This window comes from Pygoscelis adeliae, unplaced genomic scaffold (assembly GCF_000699105.1).
Source record: "Pygoscelis adeliae isolate BGI_AS28 unplaced genomic scaffold, ASM69910v1 Scaffold124, whole genome shotgun sequence".
In the NCBI taxonomy this organism is placed as follows: Eukaryota; Metazoa; Chordata; class Aves; order Sphenisciformes; family Spheniscidae; genus Pygoscelis; species Pygoscelis adeliae.
In genome coordinates, this window is record NW_008824791.1 from 1,178,898 (window position 1) to 1,198,498 (window position 19,601).

General features: G+C 39.4%; 1 protein-coding gene across 1 annotated transcript in view; it reads left to right on the plus strand.

Annotated features, from left to right (window-relative positions):
- The window catches only part of TMPRSS7 (transmembrane protease, serine 7), a 33,497-nt gene that overhangs the window by 1,985 nt on the left and 11,911 nt on the right, over window positions 1-19,601 (plus strand). Inside the window, 9 exon segments of the mRNA XM_009323887.1 lie at window positions 2,729-2,927; window positions 3,781-3,911; window positions 6,344-6,411; window positions 7,204-7,397; window positions 7,996-8,034; window positions 11,495-11,723; window positions 13,131-13,261; window positions 14,523-14,635; window positions 16,271-16,377. Of these exon segments, the coding sequence (XP_009322162.1) occupies window positions 2,729-2,927; window positions 3,781-3,911; window positions 6,344-6,411; window positions 7,204-7,397; window positions 7,996-8,034; window positions 11,495-11,723; window positions 13,131-13,261; window positions 14,523-14,635; window positions 16,271-16,377 (1,211 nt within the window).

The window sequence follows — 19,601 nt, forward strand, 5'->3', positions numbered from 1 at the left end:
ACTCACACTGACTTTGCCTTCTTGTCTCCAGCTAAACAATCCCAGGGCTCTCAGCTTTTTGCTGTTCATCACATCCTCCAGCCCGTCGCCTCTTGGTGGCCCTCCCCTGGAATCACTCCGGTTTATCAACATCTCTGTTATACTGATGGGCCCAAAACTGGACACAGTACTTCAGATGTGGCTCTACTAGTGTTGGGCAGAAGGAAAAAAACACTTATTGTAGATTATTTCACAGCATTGCTTTTGCAAATGTCTAGTAGTTATGTTTGGCATTTCCTGGGTGTCAAGCTCCATCAGCACATAGTTTTTGTAGCCACTATATTAAACTTGGCATCCCACATTGATAACTTGTAGTGCAGTTCTTAGCTGGGTACCTCCTGACTTTCATAGTGTTCTCCCTCCTCAATTGAAACATAATTAGTAGGGATGAAAAATGAGTCTTGTGCCCACAGCTTTTAGTCTACAACAGGCCACACTCTTGCAGTGTACTTTCTGAGAGGCTTCAAAGAATGAAATGATGGTAAATAGCCTGGAAGCTTGTTGCAGGCTTTCTCCTCGGTGCCTACCCCTTGTAGCTCTGCAGGGGCTAAGAAGGGTCTATTGAGCATGGGGAACAGCCAGATCTGCCCAAGTCAGGGTCTGTGCTGTTGTATGTGCATCTGTTCTAGCGTGATTGTGAATTCCTCAGTGTATTTCTGTGTGGGCACAGAAGGGGATAGGTGATGGGACAGGGGTTCATCCCTCAGCAGAGTGAGGCTATCTGCACCTTAAGCAAATCATAGACCAGTTATTATTGGTCTTTGTCAAAGATTCTTGATTGGCATTGCTGAGAGATGATGTAGGACCTCTGAGTCGGTGCTAGCCCAAAAGTCATATAAAATCAGCTGTGAGGTGGGGGAGACCCACTTTGAAAATGCCCTGAAAATGAATCAAGCTATTCCAAAGAGAAGGGAAAAAGATCTTTTTTTGTTGTTTGTTTTGGTTTTCATCTTTAAAATGGTGAAGTTCAGTTTCATCTTTGTATTATATGAGCTCCTGAGCCAGGTCTTTTTGTCTCAAAGGCTGTTTTGTGCTTCATAGAAGATTTTCCACTAAAACTCTTGCTGCTGATTGCTGACTGTGTTTGTCAACACCTCCAGTCACGGAGAACCCACAACTTCCTAAGGCAGCCTTTTGAGAGCTTCCCTCTCACTAACATCAACATGTTTTTGGAATATTTTTCCTGAGCATTCCTTATTGATGTGACAAAATTATGTAACTTATGTTATAGTGTGATATAAGGAGGAAATTCAAGGGGTTTTTTTATAGTTCTAATTCTGGTGCAGCTGGGTATCACAGCTATGCCTATGTTCATACCCAGTGCACTTGGTCATTAATGCCCTGAGTGGTCCAGGAACTCACCAGCTAACCTCTGCATAGATGAGACAATGAATTGACTTCAGAAAAGGTGATTGAACCTCTTGCTGATCTCACAACAAAGTGTTTGACTGTCACAGGAGCTCTCCAAGTGGGAATTTTATGAAGTCCCAGAGATTTCCCCAGGCAGCTTTTTCTGTGCCTGCAGCAACTGATAGGCATTATTTGTATGCTTAAATGCATTGACTATCTCCTGCAGAGGAAAATGCCTGGGGGAGTGTCTGGTACAAACAGATTTTCCAGAGCAGACCAAACTGTAGATAGATAAGATACTTATAGGAAGTAGAAAATGCTCCTGCAAATGCAGAAATGGTCACATAGTAATCTTTTGTACCTAGATAAGATGGTCAGGAGATATTTTGATCCTAGCTTTAGAAAATCTGGGACTGTAGTTCAAAATAAACTGTCAAGGGGCTGGATATCCAGGTGATGACCTTGTCCAGGTCTCATCCCAGCAAGACCTGTGATGTGTCCTCCTGTTCACTGGAGGGAACTTCTCAGAGGGTCATGCTGGAGGAGGATGTCTGTACCCACTGTTCCTCATCCTGAAAGGAAGCAGAGACTTTTTTTCTGAGGAATGAATGGGTTGAGCCCACTTGTAGTGGGATAGTTCTGGTCTGAGAAGAAAGTGGGGTTTTTTGAACAACAGTGACATTTTGACCATGGACTGGGAGGAAGCGATGATAGTGTGCATATGCCTGTCTCTTGGTACTTTAGCAGGGAAATGACAATCCATAGTACTGGGAAAAGGATTGACTATTTGAATATCATGCTAACCCCTCCCTTCCACTTCACACAAATGTGTCTGCTTCCACACTAAACTTGCATAAGCATAGCAACTATTTGGGTTATGAGACACCTTGCTAGGTTATGTTACCAAGCTGTTGGTGAAAAGCTGCTATTCTGCAGTACTTGTCTGTCTATATATCTCAGCTGCAGACAGTGCAAGGTAATTCAGTGCTGTCTACCCTTTGGACTAAAGAGGGCTAACTTACACTAATGAGGAATGCCCAAGGATATTAGCATTCATTCAGATGGTTAACGCTGGGTAGCTGTTGCATGGTGAGCTGTTATCCGAGGGTACATTGTGTTTTTACATCCTTATGCAACAGGGACTGACTTATATCAGCAAGTGTCTGGAAGAAAAGGACCTTACTTTCTGACTGGAGTTTTAAACTGCTACTAAGTTAATTATAGTTGTGTATATGCAGTAACAGACTGCATATATGCGTGGGAATCTGTTCTAGTCATTGGTCAGTCAATTGCTGTTAGAAATGTTCCACATTTTTTGTTGTCTTTCACCTTATTTTAGGTAGCCAACATCTCAGTCCAAATGGTAACTGCAGAAGATAAGTTGGCAAAGAGGATTCTGGCAAGGAAAAAACATGACAAATTGAAATTGAAGAAAAAAGATAAGTTGCTGTGGAATCTTCAAAACAAAATAATTCTCTTTACCCTCATTCTATTCATTTTCGGAGTTGTAACCTGGACATTACTGTGGCTCTTCATTGGTGAGTTGCTGAAAGCTCATGCCAATTTCATACATCACTATCCCCAATAGCACTTTCAGTTGGTTTTAAGATCTCACCTGTCCTGAAGGCTCTTTCTAAAATACACATGAAACTTATTTAAATGGGGCCTGAAAGACTTTTGAGCATCTTTATTAAGACTTCAGACAGTTGAATTAACAAGTAATTATAAGAGCAGGCATAGCTGCTGGCTTTAGGAAGTGTGACTTTTTAAGTGTTATGCAAAACTTTTTTTTTTTTAATGTGCTAGCTAATTGCGCAGACCCAACAGTACCTATGAACTTGATTCCTCAATTTTTGACTTCCATTGTGTTTCTTGGCCTGCTGAAGGCCGGGTAAGTTCTTTGTGTCTCATGCAGAATAGATTTAAAGAAATTAAAGGGGAGTGAAATATAGAAGGCAAATATTTATAAGACTTGTAAAAACACTGGACAGGACAAGAAATTATCACTTCTGTGGAGTGTTGCTTTCTTGCTTGATGTGTCTAAGTGGGCAGTAAAAGCTATGTTCTCCTCTTTAAACCTCCAACGCTAATATTGCCTACGATTCCTTAGGGATGCTGCAGAATCTGGATGTTGATATTGCCTTCATTATGCTGGTTCATTTGTATGGTGGTATCTTATCTTGCGTGTAGGTAACAGGTGCTCAATTAACTTTCATATTATGGTACTCATCTAGGACAGTTTGGCTGTGAAAACGTAGTGTTCATTTGGTAGTCCTTTCCACTGTAAGGCTGAATAGATTAATTTGATTTAGAATTTAATCAGTAAACAAATCTCTGTTATTAAAAACAAAATAAAAAATTGGAGGCTAATTGTCTTCTTTGTTCTTGCAGTTCAGGCAGAAAACAAAGATGCATTGTATTTTGTTGGACTGTTTCGTGTTGCCAACATAGAATTTCTCCCAGAATATAGGCAGAAGGAGTCGAAAGAATTCCTTTCCATGGCACAGAATGTGCAGCATGTGGTAAGATGAGTGGGCTGCTTGGCTAGCAAAAAGATCAGAGCTGTGAACAAGAGGTGCGGCTTTCAGGTGCCATTGAGTCTGCTGTGTTCTACTTCCCACCCCCACTGGAAGATTATGTACAAAGGGTGGCTATCTGGAGGCAGGAAGGAACTGAGTGCTTCCAGCTTGTTAATCACAAACTGAGTTTTGAAAAGATCTGTTTGACTTCTGCATTTACTAAAAATTTTACCTATTTCCCCCCACAAATCGGAGTCTCTGAATAGAACTCTACACAAGCCCTTCAAAACTTAATTGCCACATTTGAGACATTAAACCAATGAAGTCTTTTGCATTTAAATTGGTATCTGCTGCCAGTCTTCTGCCTTAGAGGATCTATAATTACCCTAGAGCTCTCAAACATGTTTACATTTCCTTCTGATGCCAGGTATTCTAAAGACCATTACTCTTCCCAAACACCTTGCATCAGTCAAATCAGAAACAGCAATCTGTTGTAGGCCGTTAAGGCTGCTCTGGTGTGGGAAGAGAGGGGTGGGAATCTTGGTTAAAATGAATTTGACTTTAAAGACATTTGGTGTGGGGAGGAAAAAGACATTAACACCAGGAAATACAGTGCTGTCCACATAAGGGTTCAAGCAATAGTAAGAAAACTGCTAAACAAATAAAAAAATGTCAGATGTTGTCAAGACATTTTTGAATAATTTTTAAGTTTTTGTCATCTTATTATATGAACTCATGTTCCTGTTTTCTAGAAAAACCCCCCCCCCCCCCCCCCCCCCCAAAAAAAAAAAAAAGCTGGACTTGAAAGCAGATAGTCTAGTTTTCCTAGTCCTGCATCTTAACGTCTGAAGCGCTTTCAGGCAGGGGTGACAGACAACAAGCACAAGAAGTGTCCTTCCCCCACTCTCCATGGAGCAGCTCTAACCTGCTGTGAGCCCGGTGTCCTGCTCTTGTCCCAGAGCATCCTGCTGTTGTCACATAGTGGAGAGAGGTGACAGCAGGTGTGAACTGCCAGTGTCACCACCTCCTACTTGAACGTAAATTGGAAATTATTTTTTTGTCTGTAAACTCTGCCTGAACTCACCAATGGATTTTACATTGCTGAAACTGCACTTCTTGGTGACATGACTGTTGACTAAAATTGCTAGTAGGGATGTGGGAGGTTTGCGTTTTGTTTGTTTTTCTCCTTGAAACCCTTTTGTTCATGGCTCCTGGCCCAGAGACCGCCAGAGTGGTAATGGAAGAACCTCCCAAGATAGGCTCCTTTTCCCTTTGATAGTAACAGTAATATATAAAATCCCTTGTAGCCTAATCTGGAGAAAGATTGAGCTCTACCCATTTTATTTAGGCCCTTAAAATAATTGTTCAAACTTCCTGTGTCAAACACTAAAAGTTAGGGACTAACGTTAATGTGATTTTTACAGCCTTTGCTTCAAAGTAATCCATGTTACCATCCCTTGGGCATTAATTTTAACTATTAAGCAGCAGGATGAGGTCTGAACTGCTTGAGGTACATGCCACCTTGTGGCTTTAGAATTGTGCCTCTTTGAACAAGAGGAATGAAGGTTATTGTCACACTGGTATCACTACACACATACGAAGAACTGGTGGCATTGAGAGCTTGCTTTCCCCAAAGACAGTCCCACAGCATGAAATGAGGAGAGTTTGTCCTTCTCCACGTATATCACATTGTGTATCGGAAAGAAATATGTTAATACGAAGCCGTTAGTGAAGAAAATAGATACAAACTGAATTGAAATGCAAGAAAATTCCACATAAATATTAGAAAAAAATGTTTAACTGTGAAGGTGATCAAACACTGGAGCAGGTTGTCCAGAGAGGCTGTGGAGTCTCCATTCTTGGAGGTATTCAACTGGACGTGGCCCTGAACAACCTGGTGTAGTTGATCCTGCTTTGAGCAGAGGGGTTGGACTAGATGCTCTCCAGGGGCCCCTTCCAATCTCAGCCTTTCTGTGATTCTGTGGAAAAAGTTTTTATATGTGTTGTTAACTGCACCTTAGTACCACACACAAAATGTTATGAGTACCTGCTTATTTCCTGAAAACTGCCCCTAAGTTTCAGCATCAGGATAGGGAAGCCCTCTGTGTTTGGGATTTGCTGGGCAAAGAATGTGTGCTCTTTTCAAAACTCATTTACTTGGAAAAAGCATTGCTGCACATGTCAGCTGGCCATGGGCAGAAGATTTGATGTTTCCTGGGAATACTGGACTTGTTATGGGTGCATTGCAGAGCTGGTCTGTTCCTGTCTGCTGCTCTGCCTAGCTTGGCTGCTGTATGTCTGGAAATGTGTGCACATTGCATATTCTTGGTGGAAAAGAGGACGTTCCTAGGAAAGCCTAGGCATATAACATCTCTGGGTATGGCTGATTTTTCAGAAATGCTAAATCTTAATTGGCTTAATACTTTCTCTTTCAGATGAATTTGGTCTACGCAAGCTCCTCTTTCTCCAAATTTTATAAGCAGTCCACAGTTTCAGAAGTCAGGTAAAACTGTGGTTAATGTACTTGTATTTCTGCTGGGTAGTATATAATGTAATAAGCCCACAAGAGAAACGTATTTTTGGTGGTTATGATTTAATCTCTTTGCTATGCATTTGTACTGATAGCAAAATACACTTACAACCTGTACCAATTCATTTCGCAAAAGTAAGGGCAAACTAAAGTCATATAAGCAGTTCCTTGTCTGCCAGGAATATAATATAAGGTAGACAGAAATAATGTCTCTAAAGAGGTTTGGTGATGCTTTAGCTGATAGATCACACAGAAGTTTAACCACTTAAACGTGCTGCTAGAGCACAACTCTGTATTATTACCCAAGTTGCACATATTTTATAAGCAATGTTATTGATATAAAACTGTTTACTGACAGAAGAAGGGGAAAATCCCTATACTGCAATAAAGTACACTTACTCTAATATTATGTATGCAATTAATGCTAGAGATTAGTTATTCCAATCCAGTGATCTTCAGGAGATAATCCAGCTCTAATTCAAGTAGATATGATGATTTCCATCGACCTCAAAAGTCAGGAGCCCTCAGGAAGTCAGCCTAGTGAAGATCCCAACTGGGTGTGAGGAGTGTGTTTTGGTGTTTTGGGCCTCTTTTTAATTTTTTTTTTTTTTTAGGAGAGAAAAAACATTCAGTGTGTCAAAGCAACAAGGCAAGATGGAAATAAACCATACTTTTCTAAATTTGTACTTCAGAAGCTTGTGTTGAGAGTCTAGTCTTTCAAAAATTTTCAACATGTTGTTAATCTGTAGGACCTTTTTATTTCAGTAACAATAACAATGGAGGCCTCCTTATTCATTTCTGGATCATATTTGTGGTACCACAAGCGAAAGGCCAAGTGCTGTGTGAGGATTGTGTGGCTGCCATTTTAAAGGATTCCATTCAGACAAGTATCATTAACCGGACCTCGGTGGGAAGTCTTCAGGGCCTTGCGGTCGACATGGACTCTATTGTACTAAGTGGTTAGTATTAGCACATACCCATATCCTTGAGGAAACACTTTGTTAAGCAAACATTTTTATCTTGGAGTAGCAAATTCTATAAATAAACCAAAATTTTTTTCCAGCATCTTTAGCTTCTAATACTAAAATTATTATAGAAAGAAAAAAAGGAAAAGCAAAATCAAAACCAGATTTGAGGTCAAATCAAGGTACAAAGTATCTGTGTGAACACCAATTGCAAAACTTCCTTTACTTGGAGCGCTTATGTTCAAAATCAGGAGCTAAGCCTGTCCAACTGAAAGCTGAAAAAGACTTTCTGGCCAAGGGTGAGAAAATGACTTCTTGAGTACCTCTGTCTCAGTCCTTCAATTAAATTTGGCTGCTTAATTGACATACAGTCTCTTCTTGCCTCAGGCGTGAAGATGTCTGGGGACATGATACCTCCAAAGCTGCTTGCAGAATTTGCAGAAATGAAGGGGGCTTGGGCAGCCTCCCTTGTTGAGATAGCTGTTTTGTCCTGTGTGTTTAGTGTTATGATTAAAGAAGTGTGATTGAATTAAACCCTGAATTCTGGATTTTGGGCAAATGAGAAGACTCACACAACTCTTTTTCTGTGCAGCAGGTCTTCGGTCAGATTATTGGTCAACAACGGGAACAGGTAATTCACCATTTTGGCAGTTTCCTGGCAGAGAAGAGGTGGAGAACAAAGCTTTTAGTTCATGTCTTTAGACTCAAAGATACTGTTCAGTGTTAATTTAAGAGGGTTAAATTCAGCCTTGGCATTTATGTCCTGAGTTGCTATAAGAGTAGCCAAGAGTCTTGCATGCGACAAATACAGAAACTATCTGCCTTTTAGTCTGACTGGTAAATTTTTTCGATGTACCTGGTGGCATGGTAGGAAATAAACTCAGCCGGTTAGTTGTTTGCTATTCACTCTGCGTTGAAGAGAAGATTAAGCTTTTCTAAACTGGGCAGTACTGAATTTAAATCTATTTATTGGCTTTTGAGATAAACAATAGCAATGCTTTTGTCCATCCTTTATCCTCCTTTACTCCTTTTTCTCCACAGTTAATGATGAGGTTTTCTTTTGAATGAATTCCCTAACAGAAATTAGTTTAAGCAGTTCAGTTTTGCCAGGGTTATGGGAGACACTACTTATATACCTGCTTGGTTTCATGTTGTAAACCTCCCAGTAGGGTTCTTTGGCAGTGTGCAGAGGCTTTACAAGCAGTTTAAAAGTACAGTGCATCTATGTTCACTAGCATGTGGAGTAGGTACCTAGAAAAAATGTTCTACTAGGCTAAGCAGTAATATGCTAATCACCTTTGAGGCAGACACCTGATAAGTCTCTGTTGGGCCAGCAGTTGTCAATCAGGTAGGGATGTGTTGGCCTCCCTTGTTCCTTGACACAGCCTTACTTTTCATCTTGTGAGGTTGCACCGTTTCAGTTTTTTACCTTTCCATGTCTGTATTTGTCTTTTCTGAGACATTAACTTGTACTATTTCAACAATTGCATTTTTATCTGTGATTTCCGCTTCTGTTATCTTGCAAGGTTTTAGCTTGCATACTTTCTCAGAATTCAACAACTACTTTTGTTAGCGCAGCCAAGTCAAGGTCTCCTAGTACTGCTGTCCACAGGTGGACTTTGGGTCACAGACCCTGAGCCATGGTTTGCAATGCTTAGATTGATACCAGCCCGTAATTTCTCAAAATTCAAGTCAAGTTTGCTACAGCATTCATTTGCTCAAAACCTTTCCTGACTTAAACTGCAAAGCATAGCAATATTGGCCTTTGTCACATCTCCTTACATACATTTTAATTATATAAAATAATTTTGTGCATTGGTGCTTACTTGTATAGCAATTTCATTCCGCAGTTCAGTGTTCCAGGGCAGAGGAATTAGTACAGTCAGATCTTATGTTTCAATTTATTCCTGAGTATGTTCCCTAAAGGAGAAGAAAATAAGAACAGTGCAACACAAATATTGATTCTAAGGCTTTTTTAGGACTTGTATGGTATCTTTCACACAAAGGGAGAAGGGTGACCTGCCATATTCTAGACGTCTTTCAGAGACTTACAATGTAGTCAACCACAGGTGGCAACTGGTATCTGTCAGAAGCATAGCACTGGTATGCAATGAAGTTGCAGGGGAACAAAACATGGATTGCCACAGGAGTTGAGAAAGTCTTATACTGGTGCAATTTCATTTGTTGGGGTACCTTGAGTGTGTCTGCTTAGGACTGTAGAATATGGTGCAGAGGTTAAAGTATTAATGTAGCAGCATACAAGGAAGGTGCATCGCCTGGTTGTATCTTGAGAGCAATGGAGTTACTTTGGCATGAAGATACACCTAGTTATCAGTTCAGGCACAGCACTCGAGTGAAGATTTATTGAAGAACGGGTTGGAGAAGGGACTTGTCACTCGCATCAGCTGAATCTCTACCTGCATTGCCGTGGCATGCCATGGTATCTGGCTGTGCAGGGTCTGCTTGGGTAAAGACTGTATCCAGCTTTGGTTTCAAACTGGTATGCTTGCATTACTTCTAGTTCCAGAGCCAGCTCTGAAATCTCTGTACCATGCTCCTCACCAGCAGTGAGCTCATGACATTATTTTCCACTTAGTAGAAATAGTGGTAGTCACATAAATCTAAAGACTATGATCAAAGCTGGCTTTGTTAGCAGTGAGTAAATAAGCACAAATAACTATTATAAAAAGAATGTTATTTGGAAGAGAAAAGAACAAGAAGGAAGAAGGGAGAACAATAGCTCAACCAAAGCTTTAAATAGTTATAACTGTAATTCAGTTGTATGGTATGTGACCCTTACAGATTGTTCATGAACATTCATAGCATTAGTTTCAAAATTGTAAATTAGAAGTGGAAGTCAGACAAAGTCTGCCACTTCCTGTCTTGATTAACTGCTGGTTAAAAGGCCAACATTTAGTTTGAGTCAGCAATTGATAGTGAACTTTCACAGTGCTCTAATTGGTTTTCCACGATAGTAACTATTTCAGACTTGCCTTTTTAATAGGCAGAAATTAATGCAAATGTTTACTTTGGATCTTATTCTCCCCAATTTGCATTTTCTTCCTTCCCACCTTTCAAAGAGTTATGTTAAGAGTTTTAGATATGACCAAACAAAAAAATCCCTAACCTTTTTGCTGAATGGGAGCTGCAATATTGAATTGAAATAAAGACCTCAATATGTTTGACTTGAAAGCAACAATTGTTTCAGTTTAATTGGAAAATTGGATGCAAGTAGGGTAATTTTCTGGTGATTCTTATCTAAATTATGACAGCCTTTTTTTGCGTTTCTTTTGGCTTCTTTTTAATAGAAATGTTTTGTAGGCTAGGCTGTATGGCTTACATTTCACGGTACTTCCATTTCTAACAGTGACTTCTAATGCTGCAAAAGTTTTCAAGACTTGACAGGAAAAACTCCTGGTCTGAATTAATTTTGACCCTGCTTTGAGCAGGGCATTGAACAAGAAAGGTCTTAGCATCCCTTCCAACCTGAATGAATTGGTGACTCTGAATTTAGTGGTAGCACTTACAGCTCATTTCACTTACATTTCACAACTTACATTCACTTCATTCACAACTTACATTTTCACGAGCTGTAATAAAAACATTGAGAAGCCTGATGTTTGAACGATAATCTAAAAAACCCCAGAGTAATAAAAAAATGTAGCTTGATTTTTTTTTTTTAAATTTTGTTTTTATTTTATTTATTATAAATATCCTAATATCTGTAGGGGCGAGCAGTTTGATTTCTGCCTTGATGTACATTTCCCAGTGAACAACTGTTTAAGTACTTCATCCTCTGGGAGCTCCACAGATCTTTAACTGCGAATACCTGTTGTACAAAATGGCGGTGCTTTTGTGCAAATACCCTACAAGGACTTATTTACAGCACTGTTTGCGGTGTTCTGTAGTTTTATGAATAGACTTTTCCTTGACCACAGACTTGTAACTAAGGTGCAAACAAACAGTGGCATAGACTACTTTGTTTCACGTTTAGTTATGCTTTCATATGTTGCTTTAGTTTAAAATTATTTTTGGGATTTTTTTTTTGTACTCAATGAGTGTCCAGTGTTGAAAATGTGACATTTCCACAGGAACAAATTGTATGTATGATCTGTATGCTGATCGTCTACATGAGCACTTTCCTCTGGATATCCATGCTGCCTCAGGGGGAACGATCTGCTATTTTAAGCTGATTGCATCAGTGGGCCATCTTATTCGTCTTTCAATAGTATCCCTTCAGATTGAAGCAGATAACTGCATCACTGACTCGTTAACCGTTTATGACTCTCTGATGCCAATCAAACATAAGATACTGTACCGGTGAGTATAAATTTTCATTGAGAATTCATTGACAATCATTTGGGTTGTTTTTCTGTAGATTTGTCAACTGCATTTTTGGTGGGTTTTGGCTTGTTTTGCTAAAAATACTCTGATCTTCATGCATTATGCACACAACACCTGGCAAAATATTTTTTTCTTTTTTTACAAAAGTGGAAAAGCTGATCTTGCTAATAAAAGAAACAGTTAAATATTCTTTAAATTCTTCTTTGCTCTTCAACTGGAGTGCATCTTCACCTAGCTGCAGAACTATGAGAAGTTCACATATTACTGGGCGTAATTTTCTGTTTCTTGTCAGGAAACAAATGCTAACTAAAAGATGATGTCAAAACTTCCTCCTTTAAGCAAACTCTTCTTCTATATGAAGATTAGTGCTCTTGATATGAAGACTGAAATTCTAAAACTAAGTCTCGTGATTCTTTGGATACTTACCGCCACTCACGAGTTCAGCGCTTTTTATAGCTGCTCTATTTGAGTAGTTTAGAGGGTTATTAAAATCTAGAGTTGAAGCCCTGATGGATTGAGGCATGTGGACTATTTTTTTTTTTAAATTATTTTTCTATTATTTTCTCTCTTTAATGATCCAGTAGGCTTGTTTGGGTTTTTTTGTTTTAAATTCCTTGTAACTAGTTCCATAGGGCTCTGTCATACTAAAAGGTGAAGACAGCACCTCCATCAAGTAGACAGAGCTCAGTGTTTTGACCCCTGAAATCCTCTTCTCTGTCTTGTCAGTGTGTGTATAAGCCTCAAAAAAGAGCATTGGCTTTTCAGTCCTCTTCGAGAGCTGTCCGCTAGTAATCTGAGTCATCCACTGACTTGCCTATAAAACAGCAGATGGTGTTCACTTACTTGTTTGGTATCTGTAGAGGACTGAGGATATCTGCTAGGTAATGCATATAGAAAGTAACATTTTTTTTTTTTTTTAATGGGACTAGTTGACTGGCTCAGGTTCTTCATTTCTGACTTGAAGAATAACTTGCTTGTCTTTCCCACTCCCCAACCCCAAGCTAAATCTGTTGGTCTAATAAAATAATTCTTCTCTTTCTACAAACTTTTCTTTACTATTGGCTTCATTCATTTTTGCTTGGAGTGAAGGCTGAAAGTCAGTATTATCTCCTAGAGCTAACCATTCTGTCTTCCTTTCCATGTTTGCAATTTCTTTCTTTTTTTGTACGAAGTGACTTTCCAGTACTGAGTTTCTAACTGGCCTTGTAACAGGTACTTTTGTGTTTAAGAGCATGGAGTTTTTACTGGGCTTTGAAGTAGGTAAGATCTGCACCAGTGGAAAATTTATGCACAGAATGAGAGCGATGTGTTGGGGTTTTGTTTTGGGGTTTGTTTGTTTTTTACCGATTGCTTACATATGTACTCTCCTTTCTTGCCCCTCAGAGCTTGTGAACCAGCAGATTCATTGGTGTCACTTGTGTCCACAAATAATCTCATGCTGGTAATGTTTAAGGCAGCACAAATAAAGGAACGGAAGGAATTCCATGGCTATTTTGAGGTCATTACACAAGAAAGTAGGTTTGTTCTGTGTTTAGAAATGTGTTTATTGTGTTATTTCTCTCTAAGATCCCAAAGGTTCCTGAGTATGGATAAATGACTCCTGTATCTCGGTTTCTTTTTTCCTACATACCTGTCTCTGTCCTTCATCTCCTCTGCATTACTGAGTGTCTGCCTTCCCCTTGATTAATTTGATCTGTGCAGGTTAGCTGTCCTTAAGTGAAATATGAAGGGAGAAGGCTGAAACCAGCACTGACTGAATTCAGTTGGTCAGGACTGCAGTGTGCCAGTAGGTGGAGTTGTTATTCCAAGTGTAGCACTGCTCTGGCCTCTCTCGTGGTTTGGGACTCCGTGATGATGTTAAAGATGGAAGGAATTCAGCACTAAATCTACTTTCAGAAAATAAAACTTCAGGAGCTTTGCCTGCGTTTTCTATCGGTCTCTGCCTCCTCATTAACACAAAGGAGTCAGTTATGTTTCTGTGTCAAGTCCATCATCTGCTTTTTATTGCTTTAAGAAGTGGTTCGATCATAATCACAAATAGTACAAGGAACATCATGGTAGTAGCACAAGGAGTAAAATCTAACACAATCCAATGCAAGGAAATTCAAGCTGCTTAAAAAGATGCTGCATACTTTCCATGCTGAGAGTAATTAAACATTAAAATACCATCACAAAAGCGTGTGATAAATTCTCCATTATAAGTAACTTTAAATTCAGGGCTGTTACTTTTGTTTGGTTGGTTGGTTTAAATTCAGGGCTGCATTTTCTTTGTTGGTTTCTCTGTGTGTGTGTGTGTGTGTGTGTGTATTGTTTTGATAGAATTCTTTAAATCCGTTGAGCAGTCATAAAAGGAAGTTTTGGCTTCCAGGAGACTGATTAGATTAGCATGTTGTCCATTTCTCTTCTAACTGGTTGCATTTTAAGACTAGAGGTCCTCATGTACTACTGCAGTGTGGATGTATTGATGTGCAACGCTGTTCACTGAGACTTATTTGCAGAACTGCCTTCAGTGAAATAAACGATATAAAACTTCACAACGTTTTCTCCTAGTCCTGCAGAGCCCAGCAAGCATTCCTAGATTTTTACATCCCTTGTCTCTGTCTGCATCATTGGGAAAGGTATCTTTTTACAGCTTGAACACAGATAAATATAATTCCTAAGCTGCCCTGTTTTGCAGTGGAAGACTTCTGATAAATTTGGATGCTTAGCCCACTGAATAGTTTTGCTGGAAATACATTAAGGTTTACCAACTTTTGCTTCCTTTTTTTTCCCTAGGGTGTGGAAAAGCAATAGTGACAAAAGAGAAAATTGGCTATGAAGGGAGAATCACAAGTCCCTATTACCCAAGCTATTATCCTCCAAAATGTCTTTGTGTGTGGAACTTCCAGGTAATGTGAATCTCTTTCTCTCTTAGGCACTGTTGTGTGTTTTGGGCACATGGAACCTGTAAGTATAGCAGAAACAATTGTGTAGGGAGTAACCCGCATCCTTACAGATGTGGCAGTTTATAGAAATGACATAGCTGAATAGCTGGTTGTGCTCAGGTTTTTTGTGTTAGGTTTTTTCTTTTGTTTTCTGTGCACTTATTCTTAATGAAGAGAACATAGTTCCTAAGCTGTCCTATTATAAAGGTAAAGAGCTAAGGTTTGATGTTTAGCCTGCAGAATTGCTTCACGGCAGAGCATGTAAGACTTCACTGTTTTTAATTCCCCTCTTCCCACCCCCAAAAATTTGGAAAAAAAAGTATGTACAAAAGAGTCCTCTAACCTAGTTATTACTGCTGCTTCTCTGATATCTCTTCTGAGTCTATAATAAATTGATTTTTTGTCTCCTAAGATGTTCTGTCCTATCAGCACAATCCCAGACTGTTTTTTCTTGGCATCCTTTTTCTGCATCTTTTCAGGTACTTTCCTGAAAGCAAATGACCGAAAGTTTACATCTGTTTGAAATAGTTTTGTCATGCCTTGTCTGATGACACTAGTCAAAAAAAATATTGATGCTGCTAAAATATGATCTTTGACTTATGGTTTTGCCCTTACTGTTTTCCTCTCTAAAGAATCTGGCAATGGATACAAAGTAGTCCACTGGTTACCCATCTTTCTGCTTATGCTACTCATGTCCGGTTAAGCTAGTGGTTGCTCACATTGAATCATACCAATCTGAATGAAGTCCAGCTAGCCATAACCTACAGCCTCTTCCTCTTCTAGAAAGCTAAGGCGGTTACTTTTTTGCTAAACTTCAGGTCTTCAATTCACCCTGGACATATGAGGGAAAAGTTTCTGGACTTAACATGGGCAACGCCCAAGACTTATTTCTCAAAACAGTTTAATTTCCCAGTAGCTCAATGCTGAAACTTCCTTCATTTCCCAAATCATGTTTTCTGTAAGAAAGGAGAAATATCTCCATTTCTGGATTCTGGTCCTGAACCAGCCCTTGTTTTTAAAGGAACGTTGCCTTATCTTGCAAAAAGGTTCTGTTCCTTTTAATAAAGGAAATTCTAATTACTTATGAACCCTCATGATACTGACGGGCTTAAAAATCTTTTGTAAAATGCTAAAGAATGCTTGGCTGAGCAGGCACTAGGAGAAAACTACAATATTGTGGTAGAAGTAACTCCTAGCATTACAAAGTCGATACAGGTATTCAGTGCGGTATCTTACCTAACAATCTGTTGGGGCTGTGTGTCCCTACGCAAGTAAATTTGGATGTGTTTGAGTGCTTTGATCTTGATACAAAAGCTACTTTCTATGGCCAGTGGCTTTTTGAAGATGAAAGGACTGTTGGCTAGAGGGGGAGAAAGCCTGCAGCTGTGGTGGGGCTTTGCCAACCTTTGCTTTTACTCAAGACTGAACAGCTGGCAGGTGTCTCAAGTGCTGCCTGTTGAGCTGGCGAAGTCAGCACAGCTCCCAGAGCGTGGCATTGCCAAGTGCCGTAATTGCTAAGATAAGTCTAAAGACTTTCGTGTACTATGTCCACAAAAGGAAAAAGAAGACCGTTTGCACTGTCTGTCTTGCTCACAACAGACTCCACAGAAGAGCCTTGGTATAGCTCTGAAGTTTCATAACTATACCATCAGTGAGAAGAATATTAAAGGTTGTGAGAGAGGATGGTGGAAAATTAATGAACACATGTAAGTACTTCTGCATGGGTTATTAAACTAACATTACCGAAATAAACCTTCCCATCACTACTGCAGCTCACTCAGGGAGTTTCCACAAAGACAGAGATACTTCACTGGTGTCTCTTACCATTCTTTCACTTTGGCTGATGATGTAACTGAATCTTTGTAAAATATATATACATATAAAATTTTTTTCTATTGAGTAGTACCAGAAAGATGAAAACAAGAGCCTTTGGTACTCTCTGGAGAGAAAGAAATGGGAAGACTTGGGTGAAGGTGGATCTCTTGTGAACCCTGAAATAATTCTGGGTTTTCTGGGATCATTGAACAAGGTCTGTTAAAACACTTTTAAGTGTAACTTAATTCTGTGATTGCTCACAAGGACACTGAACCTAATTAACTTCTCAGTGAAAGCTATTACAATGAGATTATTGGGAATAGGAGAGTAACTGCTTCCGCATTCCGGTCACTGGCTCTTGAAAGAGAAACCACACAGACTGGCTACCAAGGTACCACTGTATTTCTTAAGTGTTTTTTATTAAAATACTGCTGCTTTCCCATGCACGTTGTCCACCCATTTTTTTCCTCGATTTTTTTTTTTAAGGCATCTTTCAATCACTGGATGATGAGACAAGGTTAGATTTAGGATGTTGGAACTTTTTTTAATTTTTTTTTAACTTTGTTCAAATGGAAACCTCAATAAGATCAGACTTGAAACTGAATTTCTGAACTCATTACTGAAACTAAGCAAAGTCAGTCAGGCTTTTAAGAGTGTAACTGAAAGAATTACAGAGGAGAAAACTACCTCTATTCTTTGATACCATGTTGTACTTATATAGAGAAAACTCAGTTTGTCTGAAGCTCCTAAAATTGTGCCTTGATGGGAATTGGTTGCTGGACTGGATGGGCACATAAAAAACACAAGTCAAAACAGACATTCGGTGTGTTTGTGGGGTTTTTTGGTTTTCTTTTTATGACACAATTGGAAAGACTTGAGGTATTAGGGATGGCTGAGAGATGAATCAAATAAAGGCAAAATCTGGAGAAAAAAATGATGATGGGTTCATATTGTAAGGATTCTCTATGTGAAAGTGCAGCTTTTAAATAAGCCTACAAATTATACATTCCACAGAATCAAATGTCAGAGTATGACCCTTAGAAATGCACTCGGGGTTACTTTTGAAATACTGTACAAGAACACATGCTCCTGATTTCTGTTGCAAGCTGCTGATGTTTAAATAGACCAAGACAAGTTTTCCTTTGAAAGTCTCTTTCACTGAAAATAAGGCTTTTGAACCTCTATGATTTTCTGTTCTATGTCTACTTTCCATGGAAAAAAATATGATTTAAAGCATGAAACACTTTGATATTTGATTTTTTTTGTTGTTGTTGTTTCCCCAAATTTTAATGGTTAATGAAATGGAGGGGGGGACCCCACTTTTTCAGCTTCCTGCAATTGCAGCTTATAGCATGCATATTCTGCTATCTTAGATAAAAAGGATTAAGAAGCTTCAGGAGACTGATCTTGGTAAATAAAGACTGCTACTGTGAAGATGGTGCAGACGAGGTTCCTTCAAACCTCTAGGGTCAACTTTATCTAACCATACACTGAACACAACCATGCGGTTTTCCCTCATCTTTCTTCCAGTGGAAATGCAAATGTTCCTCTGCCTAGTCAGAGGAGTTACAGCTGATGAACTGCTTTTGCTGAAATTCTCATAGGCAGAAATATCAACGAGTTCCTGTGAGCAGACTGTTAGAGGCTTTTGTGAACGAAGAGGTTGCCAGTGTTTTATTTTTCTTAAAGCTGTTGGTGCAACATCCCATTGTCTCTGCTACAGGATGCATGTATCTACTTATCCCCTGAAAAGGTATCCCACCCCCTGCTTCAACATATGGGACTGGATCCCCTTAATTAGTTTCTCTCTGTAGCAATGGCACAGAGTTGCAGATGGTGCCTTGCAACCTCCATTTGCCCTGGACCTGGAGAAATGGCTAGTAAAACACCAGTAGAAGGCCCCCAAGGATCTGTAGCTCTGTCTTACAAATCCTACAAGCATATGGCATTTCTCACTGTGTACAGGAGATGGCTTCCTTGATGTAGCTCTCAGCTCTTCCACAGATGGGCGGGAGCTTCCTCTACTTCTGGTGAGATGAGGTGGTTTTATGTGGCTGAGAAATGGTCAATGCAGCCTGCAATTTTTTATTTTTTTTTATTTTTTTAAATGGTGCTAAGGTTTGTTGAAAGGATGTTGTCTGAGTCATTGACAGAAGAAGACATGTAGAAAATGTCTGTGGGCTAATTGAGGGGAATCAGATGGTTAGGAGGCATTTTGCTATGCACTTTAGCAGGCTGTTTTAGGTTGGGAACATTGATGACAGAGACACTAAAATGAGTGTGAATAAGACATCCTGTAGCAGGAAGTCTTCACTCTTAGCCCTGATAGATTTTGTTGTGGTTTTTTGTTGGTTTTTTTTTGACAATTATCTTTACTATAGTGGAAAGCTGTTAAATTAACTCTCTTCTTTGCATCTGTTTTGAGGACGTGTAAGAGGAGTCTATTTTTTTTTATAATTGTTTTGTTTATTTTTCGCATTGCTGGAACAGAATCTCCTAGATCTGTTAAAAGGATGTTTCATTTTCATAGGGTGAAACAAAGCACATATGGAAACATGAATGAGCATGGCCATTCCCTATGGCATGCTTCAGCGTGGTGCACAGGACACCAGGCAACATCTATCCACATGGAAATCACTGCCTGATTCCCCTGCATTCATTGACATGAAGAGTAGTCCTGGTGCAATGCCTGGCGTTGCCAAAATAAACAAGGGAAATATTTACCTCTGGATCGTAGTCTATTTAACAATACAAATAATCCATTTTCATGTTCTTTGAATTCATTCTAACTGCAGCATGTGACCTTGCACTGCTGTCAAGCAAGTGTGTGTGCCAAGTGTGCTAAGAATCAATACAGCTGCTTCTGCTCTTAAATCTGTTTAGGCTGATAAATACTTTTCTTGACAGGAGTCTTAAAGCCAGATGTTTTTCACATATGTGCTGCATTTTTGGGGTGTTTCAGTGGAACAGAGGAGAGGGTCCTTATTTCTACTTCTAGAACAACCTGTACTGTCAACGTTCACTGGGATTACTACATTTAAAACTGTCTCTAATTTTTAAAGTATGATCCAGCAACCTTTCCCTGTTAAAGAGGTTTTTCTGGAGTCTTGGGGGG